General features: G+C 38.8%; 1 protein-coding gene across 5 annotated transcripts in view; it reads right to left on the reverse strand.

Annotated features, from left to right (window-relative positions):
* slc4a11 (solute carrier family 4 member 11) overlaps positions 1-13,943 on the reverse strand; it is a 190,080-nt gene that overhangs the window by 18,963 nt on the left and 157,174 nt on the right. For all 5 annotated transcript variants that reach the window (XM_055005728.1, XM_055005727.1, XM_055005731.1 and 2 more), the window contains 5 exons: positions 13,738-13,863; positions 12,176-12,289; positions 9,742-9,874; positions 7,455-7,528; positions 353-581 (listed from right to left, as the gene is read on the reverse strand). In XM_055005728.1, the coding sequence (XP_054861703.1) occupies positions 353-581; positions 7,455-7,528; positions 9,742-9,874; positions 12,176-12,289; positions 13,738-13,863 (676 nt within the window). The remainder of the gene's footprint in view (positions 1-352; positions 582-7,454; positions 7,529-9,741; positions 9,875-12,175; positions 12,290-13,737; positions 13,864-13,943) is intronic.

Here is a 13,943-nt window from a genome sequence, read left to right on the forward strand (position 1 = left end):
GCAGAGACAAATAATAGACCAACACAATTACTGTGGACAAGACAAGGACAATGGCTGCAATCCTGACACTGCTTAAGTACCTCGGTCTGCTTTTTGCTTACACAATTGAATCCAGCTTTGAGGCTGATTTGATTACTGGGAGCAATCAGAAGTAGAATATTAATGCTTATTAAATCACCGGCTGGAACACGAGGCCTCGACAGAAAAGTGAGCTCCGTAAGAGCCGTCTGGAAAGTTCCCGCGAGCTCCTGACGGTCTTTACTCAGCAGTATTCAGCCCATCCCAAACACCATTTAAAACTTCTCCAGTGATTTATGTTGCGAGTGCTGCAGCGCTGCGGTGCTGCTCGTACCTCCGTTTGAACTGGTACAGGGTGTAGCCCATCCATAACGTCCCCAGCATCAGCAGGAGGCAGAGGACGGGCCTCTCCCTGGTGCACTGGATGAAGGATTCTGGGAGGGCGTTGAAGGCCAAGCCAGCCGCCACCTCGCTCCTGTTCCCACCCAGCAGGTCTCCGCCCTGAGAATAGTCATCGATGCTTCTGTTGGCCAGCGTCGGAGCGTGGTAGTACCTGTGGAAGACTGAAAACACAAGGAAATCTCAGGTAAATGGTGAAGAAAATGTGGTTTTATTAGGGCTGGGACTTTAACACGTTCATTTTGATTGATTTATTACACAAAAAACAAGAAAACCACACAGAGAGCGCAGCACTCTGCAAGGCTGTGCAGTCGTATCATTTCCGGTGGATGAAATCTTGAAAAAATTTGTGGCAGAAATCACGGCACCGTAGAATGTGGCCATTTAATATAGATGTACCCACAAACAAAATGACCTTGCGCTGAGCACAGGCATGTGTTATGTTACGTTATGTACGGATACTGAATCCCGCGACCTAAATATGTAGCAGGCAGCGGGAATTGATGGGACTCAGAAACACCCCCACAATTTAATCAATTGTTCCTTGTATCATTTCTGATGGATAAGTCCTTATAAGTCCACAGCAGTAAATTTGTAGTAGGATCACAATCATGTGATCGTCAGCAGGTAGCTGATGTAGTGTTCACTTGTTGTCATAGTTACAGTAACACCATGCCGCTATCTCACAATAATATAGAAATCTTTAACAAATCCGTGGATCCAGACTATAAGCCACATCACTGCTGAAATCTAATCACTTGGTCCTTGTGTCATTTCTGACCTTCCCTTCCTTTTCCTTTCATGGTTGATTTATATTATTTACCTACCTATTTAAATAAAAAGAACAGCTTTGTCTGTGGTTTTAACAGCGTCCAGCAGCTGTTTTGTTACTTCACTAGTCCCTTTAAACAGAGATTGTAATGCTTTGTATTAGCCTGGATAGTAATCTCTTTGAAGAACACCTGAATTAGAAATTCTAACATTAGCCGTTAGCTAGGAGCGATAAACAATAACTTGACCCCATACACAGAATAAATGAGTGAATTAATGAACAACATTTATGCTTGACAGATTGAGAAAAAATGTTAATTATAAATGGCTAATGGTGGTGTGAGGGATAGTCATGAGCTGGATGGAGGACATAACGACATCCCATCAGCAGGAAAGACGTCAACCCACCAGTACTGTCTGTGTAGCTCAAGTCTGATAGAGTGTATTTGGCAGGTGTTACACTTTTTTCATCCAAGGGTCCATGAGGTGCAGCCAGAAATGTTTTGTTTGCACAGTGACTACACTACAAGGGCAGTAATGTGTATTCTTGGCAATGAACACGTAAATGCAATCTACTGTGTGACGTATGGAATGGAGTCCACCAAGCAGACTAGTAATTAGAATAACAACAACGACCCAATCCAAATCTTCAACCTAAGCCCTGAGCACTAAACTCTTATACATTTAAAGGTCCCATATGGTGAAAATCCATTTTTATTGTGGTTTGTGGCTCTTGTAAACTTTAAGGTGTAAAATAAAAGCTGACGACCTTTACTTCTGCCATTCTGCTAGCACCCCCACAACTACATAGCTACCAAGCTAACAAACAGTCACTGAGCAGAAACATTTTTCTGAGAAGATGCAGCTGCAACCAGGTTTCTTTACTCTCTACAGCAGCTTCTGCTACAGCGAGGCCAGTTCATTTGTATAGCAAAATTCATACACAAGGCAACTCAAGGTGCTTTACAGAGCCATAGAGATGCATTTAAACAGGAACATTGAAATTACATTTATACCACAGAAAAAATGCAAGATATTAAGACATTAAAATCAAAGCATTACATTAACATAGACATTAAAATCATAGAAATAAAACATGATTTAAAACCAATAAAAGTGCATTTTAAAATACAAGAATGGATAATTAGGAACTAAGATGGCTAACAGAGAATGTTTTCAGGGCTAATTTAAATGAGTTGACTGTTTTAGCAGATCTCAGGTATTCGGGAAGTTCCATAGATGAGGTGCATAATAAATGAATGCTGTTTCACTTTGTTTGGTTTTGATTATGGGGACACAGTAAACCTTTTCCTGGTGATCTCAGGGGTCTGAATGCTTCATATGGAGCTAACAAGTCTAGAATGTATTTTGGTCCAAGAGTATAATTTCAAAGTCTTGATTTGTAAGACCTGTACAAACACCATTACAGTAATCTATCCTACTAAAAACAAAAGTATGAACAAGTAACTCTTAAATGTCTCAGCTACATGAAAAACACAACTCATTTTCTACTGTTGGCTGCAAGAGTGACCACAACAGTTTTCATGCACTCCCAGCATCTATGGCACTGAACATCCAGTGGGATATTTCTATTTTTGATGGCAATGTCACCACAACAATAGGAAAATCATTAATGTTAGCGTGTTGTGAAGCTAATATGGCTAAAGCTATCATTACTTTTGATTGGATACCCAAAGGTCAGAAGGCCTTGTGTTTTTACTGTCATCTTTAGTACTTCAGTACAACCTTAACATCGTTTAGCTTCTATCCTGCTCTCTGTGTTCACTTAAACTGCATTTTAATTCAGCCGAACTCCCAATAAAGCTGCTTTCATCTGCATATTGTTATGTTTTTGGTGTCAGACATCAAAATGAGGATGAAACAGTGACTGATATTCAGCCCATTCAGACTACGCATTAGCTAGCAGTCAATTCACAGTCATTTCCAAGCTGCAGCTCTGCATCGCTTAACTACTGATTTCATAACTGTAACATCACCTGACAAACTCACCAACACACAGGAGTGAAAAACCACGGCTTTGCTATGAATTTAGACATATTTCAATGTAAAAACGATTAAACAGAGGAAGGTAGAAGTTAAAGAAAGTTAAATATTTTTCACCGTGCTGTCAATTAAAGACATAGAGAGAGTCTTCTTCCTGAAGGGGGCGGGGACAGCAGCAGCTCAACTGTATTTAAAGCTACAGACACTGAAACAGCCCATTTTTAGGACAGGTCATGTTGAAATTAGCTATTTAAGCTGTATTTTGAGCTGAAAAACAAAAAAAAAAAACAACAGGCGCACTATGTGACCTTTGACTGAAATCACCTGGAATACGTTGCATTTTACAGCATATCACGTTATTTTTGACAGCATGTTTCTTACTATTTATGCTTAGAGACATTTTATTTCCCATTTTTTAAGTTTTTCTCCACAACCGAAGCACTTTAAGGGAAAGGACTATTTGGAATTCATCATCATGTCATCGCAGGACAAACAACTACACACAGTCGTGGCTGTGAATCACCAGTGAGCCATGTGTTTATACTTGCATGCAAACTTCTTTTTTTTTCTTGCACCGTTGGGTTCAGTGACCCCTTTCCATGCTTGTTTATTTACCTTTTTTTAATGCTTCTGGGCTTCCCCCGGCAACCCTGTGTTTAATGTCACCGCGCTATGAACGGTGGGTAACTCCCTCGAGCAAAAGACTGCAGAAATATGGACTTACGGAAAGTCGGCATAAAGGGCTGCAAATGTCTGGTGAGAGAATCATTATGCTTTTGATGATCTGACATGAAGCCCTTAGACACTTAGAGGGAGGAAGTCTAAAAATCTGTGATAGTGGACACTGGGATTGGACCAACAACTATGCATCTATGGTATCCATTGCTATCCGTCAACAAGGGAGGATATTCCAAGTAATTACTGTGTGCCACAGACCTCTAAAACTACATATTTATGACCTTTTGTAGCTTTGAGCTTAAAGATATTGACTTATTGTTATCAGTTTGGGCTGTTTAATGCACCTAAATGAGACAAAGCAATATATAGAACACCAAGACCGCAACTACATCCACCAACATATAACATTTTTCGGTATTTTTTGACATTTCAACTATGAGAATCCACAAATTTTGCATCAAATCTTGCACAGCATTGCCCATTGCATTGTAGCATGGAGAGACATAGGTGACAAAATTCTGCAAACGGTATACGACTCTACATGTGCAGCAGAGGTAAAGCTCCACACTGAATCCAAATCAACTGGACTGTAAAATACTGGCTCGACATGCTTTTGGAAGCACGTGATGCCAGTGTTCCCTTCCCCAGCAGTAAATAGGAAAATAATTCAATAATAATTTAATAGGAGGAGAGGGATGGGCTGGATGTGGATGAGCAGTCAAATGATTAGAAACAAAACGTGCTGCCTGATTGTATCTCTGAGCTCAACACCAGAAGCAGCACCAGGAGAACTGAAAGCAGTTCTTACAAGGACTACAGTATAAACATCTGTAGCAAACCTTACTTGGAAGTTTTCACCTTTCATTGCTTTTCAAGATTGAATTATTGTCAATTTAAATTGGCTTTTTTGACAAGATTTTACAAAAAAGACTCTTTCATGTCAAAGTGAAAACAGATTTCCACATAGTAATGTCAATTAATTAAAAATATAAAACATAAAATTCACCTCCTTCAAATCAGTATTTAGAAGATTGTCCTCTAGGATTTCTATACTTTCCTTTCATTTTACTCTCTACTTTTATAAGTCTTCCAGGACCTGCTCCTGAGAAGCACCGCTACATCATGATGCTGCTATCACCATGCTTCACATCATGATGCTGCCACCACCATGCTTCTTATGATGCTGCTGCCACCATGCTTCATTTGATGCTGCCACCACCATGCTTCACACCATGATGCTGCCACCACCATGCTTCACATCATGATGCTGCCACCGCCATGCTTCACATCATGATGCTGCCACCACCATGCTTCACACCATGATGCTGCCACCACCATGCTTCACATCATGATGCTGCCACCACCATGCTTCACTTCATGATGCTGCCACCGCCATGCTTCACATCATGATGCTGCCACCACCATGCTTCACATCATGATGCTGCCACCGCCATGCTTCACATCATGATGCTGCCACCACCATGCTTCACATCATGATGCTGCCACCACCATGCTTCATGGTGCCAATGGTGTATTTGTGATGATGTGTAGTGTTTGATGTCTGTCAGACATGGTGTGTCATATGACCTCCATCCATCCATCCATCCATCCATCTTCTACCGCTGGTCCGGGTCGGGTCGCGGGGGCAGCAGCTTTAGGAGGGAAGCCCAGACCTACTGGCTTTCATATGACCTACTGGCCAAAAAGCTAAATTTTGGTATTGTCGGATAAAAGAATCTTCTTCAGAGGAGTCATAGGTGTCTTGGTGGCCTCCTTAACTAGTTTCTTGCTCGGTTACTCGGTTTTTGAGAGCGACCTGCTCTAGTTAGATTAACACACGTTCCATATTCCTTCCATTTCTTATTGATAGATTTAACTGGAGCCCAAGACATATTCAGTGATCTGGAAATTTTCTTGTATGATCCCCTGACTTGTGCTTTTTAAAAACCTTTTCACAGAGTTGCTTAGAGTATTGTTTTGTCTTCATGGTGTAGTTATATTCAGGTGTACTGATCCGTCAGTGACTGGATCTTCGAGATACATGAGTCTTCATACTACAATCACTGAGAAACATTCACTGCACTCAAATGATCTTGATTTCACTAATTGTGAGACTTCTAGCACCATTTTACATTTGGTATCTTTAACGAAATGACATTAAGTTGTATAAATCTGTCACTTCGACAGTACAGAGTCTTCTTTTGTTAATTCTCGTCAAAAAAGCCAAATTACATCAATGTTAAAAGGCAAAATAAAGGGAAAATTTCCAAGAGGAGTGAATACATTTTGGCACTGTGTGTGGTTGAAGTGTTTCTCCTGCCATTTTCAATAAGAATAAGTGTATTACTTTGTCTTTAAGAGCTCCGCAGAAGTAGAATAATTTCTGACGTAGGCTGTGCGACATGACCGGCATGCAGCTCCCTCCGCAGGCCTTTTCATCAAACGGGGAGGAAAGTTCTACTGTTGGCAAAGTTATACAGGAGGCTGGATGCAGCAGAGCCCACAAAATGCATTCATTTGTGTTACTGGAAAATATTTCGGATGAAAAGTGTCAACAAAATGGCACAGGTTAATGTTATGGTAATGGCACATGAGCTCGGAGCGTATTTTACAAATGGTTTCTGAAAATTGAACTACTGCACTGGCAATCTGCAAAACAGGACACGGCATTCGAAATAAATTATATTCTGCTATCGTCATCTCATTTTTTTTGGGGGGGGGGGGAGAGAATTAAATTATGTAAAATATTTATGATATACTAAGATGAGGTGCGGTAAAGCCCTGGGTGGTACGATACGGCTGCAGGCCCTGGGTTTGGAATCTGGGCTGATTCATTTAGTGCATGGTATCTTCCAAAGCCTCTCAATCTGATGACCAAGAAGCAAATATGTAGTTTCTGTCTCTGGAAGGCAGTATTTCTTACTGTTGGCCAGAGAAAAGGCTCCACTGCTGGTCAGCCCCAGAATATGCACATTTGATTAGCCAACTAATCGGTCATTTGGGTTGTGATTGTCTATTTTGTGGTCGGCGGAATAAGTCATTAGTTGGAAATACTGGAAAAACCTTATCTAGCATGACGATAATATTAAAAAATAGGGTTTGTTCTTTAATAAGAATTTAAGAGATCGTTGTGCAGATGGCTGCAGAAGGAAGACAATAATAATACCGGGGAAAAGCTATTTGACAGTTTTTAATTAAAAGGAGCTAAATGATTAGTTGAGGAGATCTTATGACTCTCAGTCGACAAAAGATTCTTCAGGCGAGGACGCTAATTAGCGGGCTGCTCACTTAAATTATAATCTCAAAAAAATCACTTAGGATACAGTGTATTGTGTGTAACAGTGTCATGTTTTCATTTTCTTTATCTTGTGCTTTTGCGGGCTTGGAACAGTTATTGTCTTGTTGGAGCTGGAATCAGGCGTTCAGCTGGAATTGACAGCTAAGGTGTGATGCTAGTGTTGGATTCACAGCCGAAACGTGGCAGGAAGATGCGACAGCGAACACATCGTGAGACGCCGTAAGCAAGCCACAGACGAAGCTGCGAGGAAACAAGAAAAGAGACATATCCGTCATACGTGTCTTACTTTTGACTGTGCCTTTCACGGCGTCAACCACGAACGCGATGGAGATAAACAGGGCGATGACCTCCTCCGTCGACCTAGAATACACAAGTGACAGTCAAGATGAGTTGCGTGACAGGAAACAAATAAAAATAGGCAAATCTTAAAGACCACCTCTGGTGAAAATCACTTTTCTTTCTTTTTTTGCTATGTTAGCATGCTTATGTCGTGTTTTTTAGATATTAGAAGACACATCATGAGGAAAATATATAGCATTTCCACCTTTAAACGAAAATAAAAACATGGATTCAGACTTCCAGGTTTTCATTCAAACAGTGCCAATAAGAAGTATTCACCCTTTTTGATAGTTTTACCCTTTTATTGCTATACAATATTGAAAAAAGTCAATTTAATTCAGTTTTTAATGACAAAAATTAACAAAACTATGCTTCACATCATGATGCTGCCACCACCATGCATCATATCATGATGCCACCACCATGCTTGCAATCATGATACTGCCACCACCGTGCTTTACATCATGATGATGCCACCACCATACTTTACATCACGATGCTGCCACCACCATGCTTTACATCATGATGCTGCCACCACCATGCTTTACATCATGATGCTGCCACCACCATGCTTCACATCATGATGCTGCCACCACCATGCTTCACATCATGATGATGCCACCACCATGCTTCACATCATGATGCTGCCACCACCATGCTTCACATCATGATGATGCCACCACCATACTTCTTATTGTGATGCTGCCACCACCATGCATCATATCATGATGCCACCACCATGCTTGCAATCATGATACTACCACCATCAGGCTTTACATCATGATGCTGCCACCACCTTACTTCTTATTATGATACTGCCACCACCGTGCTTTACATCATGATGCTGTCACCACCATGCTTTACATCACGATGCTGCCACCACCACTTTTTTTTCACAAGAATTTACCCCCCAAAAGACTCTTTCAAGTCACAGTGAAAACAAATTTCCACAAAGTAATGTCAATTAATCAAAATTTCTAATGTTTGGTCAAAAAAGTCAAATTATATTGACCACAATTCAATGCTGAAATGAAATTAATGGTGAAAACACTTTAAACAGGCATTGTAGCAAACCTAATTAATCAATCCTGAGTAGTTTTGCAGTATTTGAGCAGATTCATAGGTGAGCTGGTGTGCTCAAGTGGTGGATGATGGGTGGAGAAAGAGGTGAGGACTTCATATATCTGCTTATTCCAACATAATTAATGCTCAGAGCTATATCTAAGCCATTTGAAAGCAGGAAGGGATTATTTTTCATGGAAAAACTTCAAAATGTGTAACTCTGATACACAGAGATGAGATTTAAGGGGTTTAATCAAAGATTACCATATCAAGGGTTAATATATTGGTGAAAAGAAAAGAACTGATGGATAAAATTAAGGGATTATAGTCCTTAAATACATGATTTTTCTGTTTGTTTTGCACTTTATACTTGTGTGTACTGACTTCCAAAGACTGCACCAATAAATCACAACTAGAACCAGACCCACAGGCAGATATATTACAGTCTAAAAAGGCAACTTGGACATGCAAAGCTTGTACTGGGATTGAATAAATAAATAACCTTACGAAACAAACAAGGGTTATTAATATTAAAGTCCCTCTCTGCTCATTGATTTAACCTGTAAAAAACTTTTTTTGGCATGAAAATTATCCCTTTACACCTTAAAATGGCTCAGATGTAACTTCACCAGATAAAAACAAGGTAACAAACGGTAATAAAAGGTAAAAAGCTTGGTTTTTAAAACTCAAATCATCGATTGCACGCATAATTTTGATTAAATGTGTTAATGAAAACAAGGATATGTTGTTGCAGTATCGTTATTCTGCTGACTAAATTCAATCAATTATTTTGTTTGTGTCCAAAGAACCACAACATACAAAAAAAATACAAAGTAATTAAAAATGAGTGCAAATGTACACTGCATAAGCTAAAAGTATGAGTGAAAACTCACATCTCATAAAAAATTTAGACCCTTGTTAGTTGTTTTCCATAAAGAAGAAGAAAAAATCCAAAACTCTGCATGTTTTTGTATCCATTTGTTGCACAAAAGCACTTTTCTGCAGACTGTTGGCCAAATTTAAAGCATTTCTCTACGTGACAGTGAAGGAAACAAGCCGATAAATCAAAGAAAATGTAAGATGACTTTCAATAAATTGGATTGTACTGAAAAGACAACAATTAAAGTGAGATTTCTTTCAAAATATGTGCGTGTGTGTGAATGAAAAAATACCTTTTGAAGAGCTTCATGAGTAGGCTGACGTTAAAGATTCCTCCCAGGATGAGGAAGAGGCAGTTCCACAAACCGATGCAGGCGTAGAAAGCCGGGAAATCCAGGTTGTAGTCGTCGCAGATTCCTCGGATCACTGCGAGTCCGGTCGCAAAAAAAAAAACATGGACAGAAACAGCACATAAATACACACTAAAATCATACTTAGTGGATGTCATTTTAGCTGTAATGTGAATTTCTGACAGTCCTCGAACTACTTATGATATTTCATCAAAGCTACAGCAATGGTCAAAATTTTTAAAAATGTGAAAAATGAACCATTTTCCCTGAGCGGAAACTGTAAAAAAGCAAAAAATCTGTGCTCTTTAGTGCAACTGTGAAGCCATTAGTGACTCAGCTGTGACCAACAGTCACATGACAAAAATTCTGGGATTTTTGGGTGAACTGCAGGCAGTGTTTGCACAGAGCAGATAGGAAATGAGTATGAAAACAAATTAAAAATGTGAGTCACAATAATTTTTGAGTACTGGTAACACCGGTGGGAAATTGGAAATAGGTTGTATATGTTGATTACAGCATTATTCTACATGCTTAATTTAAAAATGTGCATAAAAAGTAAAACAATGAATTGTGTGACTGGCCATCCCTTTAACAATCAGCAAAATCTTAGCTTTAAATTGTGATATTTCTTTTGAATCACTTTACTAAACAAATATCTTTTAAAAATTTGCCAAAAAATAACTGTGTGCACTAACCAGATTCTGTAAAAACAAAAAAAAAATTCTCTGCTTCATGGTGCAACTGTGAAGCAATTAATGACTCAGTTGCGATTAACAGACACATGGCAAAAATTCTGAGACTTTTCATCTGTACTATGCTGAACTATAGGCGGTGTTTGCAGGGAGCAGACAGTATAGAAACAAATGAAAAATGCAAAGAGTGAAATATCTACAGTATGTAGAGTCACCAGAATATATATACACACACACACACACACACACATATATATATATATATATATATATATATATATATATATATATAAATATAAAATTAACACCATAATTTCCAGATTTTGTAAAATAAATAATCAAAGGAATTTTGATTCATTTTTTCCATTTTTTATGATTTTTGGCATTTTAACTGTGTCACACTGCACAAAAAACTGACTGTTCTGTTTCCATAGAGGTGCAGGACTTAATATTGTTGTGAAAAATGAGCCCACAGTGAGCAAAAATGTGTCTCAGTAGCAAAAAAGCACTATCCCTGGTTAATACACGGGGTTAATGCAGCTTAAAGGTGGATTCAATATGACTAATCAAGCTTTCAAACTTGTGCATTATGTCAATTCACAGCACATAAATACACAATAAAAAACATGTGTTAGTTTAATAACTTGTGTGTCATTTTCTGTGATTAAACAAGGAAAAAAAATAAGAAAAAACTTAAATCCATCAAAAATCAGCAAAATTTGCTCAGTTGTGTTTGAGAATTTGTGCACGAGGAGCAAACAAACAACGAGAAGGAGATTAATTAATATCAATTTCTCATTAAAAATCAAACAAAGCTCGCAAAGAACAATATTGATCATCTTTGTGTGATATTTTGCCAGAATTTTCATTTTTGACAGATTTTATCCTCACACAAGCACAAAGAAAGAATAAAAACACGCTTCATTCAAACTCAAAAAGAAGGACAAAAGCTCTGCAATGGGTTTGTTGGAACAATTCAGTCGTAATCTCGAGCAGATTCGTGCTTCGATGAGTTACAGCTTTACAAACAGGCCATTGTTCTGCTGCTGGAAATCTTCTATAATTACTCCCATGAGAACGTATTTACTTCAAAGATCATCGCGCCGCAAAAACCCCAACAAAAACTGCCCCGGTATTAAAACTACATCTTGGCATCGGAGCTTTTTCCTCATCGCTGCCTGATTCTGCAGCTTCCAGACGTCAAGACCGTTTAGATTCCAACCAGCAGAAACTCCGCTGTCGGGTAGAAAACACACAGAGGTTTATGTGCTGCGTCTCCCTGAACTCAATCTGAAGTTTACATGTGCGATGAGCAAGTCTCCCGACCCGGAGGCCTTCAAAAACCAGCTGTTATGTAAGAAAAAAAGGAGAGTTGCTGCTCCCAATTCTTGACAAAATAAAGTTTTTTTTTTGTTGTTTTTTTTTTTTGCAACAGAAACCCTCATTAGAGGCGCATGTGTGAACGAACTGGTTAATTACTCCGACGGCGCCGCTTTCTGGGAGCAGATGAGGAGTTTTCTGGCTGCTGTTCTACACGGCTGGGTGCTTCCCTCTTCTTGATTTTTTGACGTAATCTTCTTAGCGCTCCCCGCCAGCCTCCCATTCAGATTCGGCGGCAAACTGTCAGGAGATAAGAGCGTCTTTTTGAAAAGAGAAAAGAGGTGGTGGGGGTGGGGGGAGCCTACCGCTGATGAAGATGGCGAGGGGAGCCGTGGTCAGAGGGATGACGAGGGGAGAGCCGGCGAACAGCGAGTAGATGACGCCGCCGATGCTCTGGCCGATGATGGTCTTGCGAACATCTGGACACATCAGAGGAAACAACAGGAGGGAAAAGCTGATTAATGGGGCTCTTTTCTGCAAGTTTCTAATTCATTTCCCAGTTAGAGGATGATAATGTTAGGAAATACTATGATTTTGACAATTCAGAGACTTTTCAGCTGCACTAGGATGAACTGCAGGCAGTGTTTGCACAGAGCAGACAGCATAGAAACAAATTAAAAATGCAAATAGTGAAATACCTACGATATGTAGAGGCACATGGAAAAACATAATGTAATGTTTAATACTGAACTTTTCAGACGCAATATTTCAATGTTATTTGCAATATTTCTTTATCATGTGAGATATTACTTTATTGCTCCAGAATCATTGCCAGTATTACGTCTAATTTTATTTTTTATTTACTTATTTGCATTTTAATTCATGCATTTTATGTCATTGCTTTTATATGAGGCACTGCATTTATTAACAGGTTATGTAGTTCATTTTTTTCTGAGCAATATCTGGCAAAAGAATTTCCTTTGGGATAAATAATACATTTTTTATCTCATCACTTTTAGCTTAGCTGAGCTTAACTTATCATATCTTTTTAATTTTAGTTTAGTTTAACTGAATTAGCTTATCTTATCGCTTTTAGTTTAGCTTAGCTTAGCTTAACTTATCACTTTTACCTTAGCTTAGCTTACTTTAACCTAACTTAACTTAAATAATCTTATCACTTTTAGCTTAGCTTAAGTTAGCCTAACTTAACTTGTTAATTTTAACTGAGTTTAACTTAACTGACTTATTTTATCACTTTTAGTTTAGCTGAGCTTAATTTAGCTTGACTTATCTTAACTTATCAATTTTAACTTACTTTAACTTAACCTAATTAACTTATCACTTTTAGCTTAGCTAAATACAGAGCAGACAGTATAAAAACAAATTTTAAATGTAAATAGTGAAATATGTAAAGTATGTAGAGTCACTAGTAAATTTTTCCAGCGTTGGTAACACCTATAGGCATGTGGAAAAACATTTAGCATGCTAATTTCCAGGTTTTCTAAAATAAGTAGTCAAAGAAATTCAACTTTTTTGTGATTAATTGCATTATAATTGTGTCCTAGATGTTTGAATTCTTTCTGCTTCTTGTCATGGTTGTTCTGTTTCCACAGAGGTGCAGGAGTTTATATTGCAGCTAAAAACGAGCCCACAGGGAAGAAAAATGCGACAGGAGCAAAAAAACGACCACATAAACTGTTTTTCAGCTTCAAGATGCGCAATTTCGGCTTTGACAGGATAAATGACCTAATATCCTTGAATTTCTTGCAAAAAAACTGCAGAAATTCTCAACTATATTCATTCTGTTAACTAGAAGAATGTTTGAAAACAAGAATTAATGACAATATGGCTGCTTTCTGTCTCCATGAATACTATATTTACTGTTAAACCACCTAATTGTTGGTGCTTTAATGAACAAACATCGTACCGATCTCTCCACGCGTGCTCTCATCGTTGAGCGAGCCGAAAGCGATGGCGGGGAGCAGGATGGCGATGTAGAGGAAGATGGCCGTGGTCATGTACTTCAGGAGGGTTTTATTACTGCCGACGATACCTGAGGGGAGACAAACGCGAGTCACACTCACCTCCTAATGCAGCAGAGGAGGATCAACACTTTAATTTAGCAGCGACAGA

The sequence above is a fragment of the Amphiprion ocellaris genome, chromosome 20 (genome assembly GCF_022539595.1).
Source record: "Amphiprion ocellaris isolate individual 3 ecotype Okinawa chromosome 20, ASM2253959v1, whole genome shotgun sequence".
NCBI classification, from domain to species: domain Eukaryota; kingdom Metazoa; phylum Chordata; class Actinopteri; family Pomacentridae; genus Amphiprion; species Amphiprion ocellaris.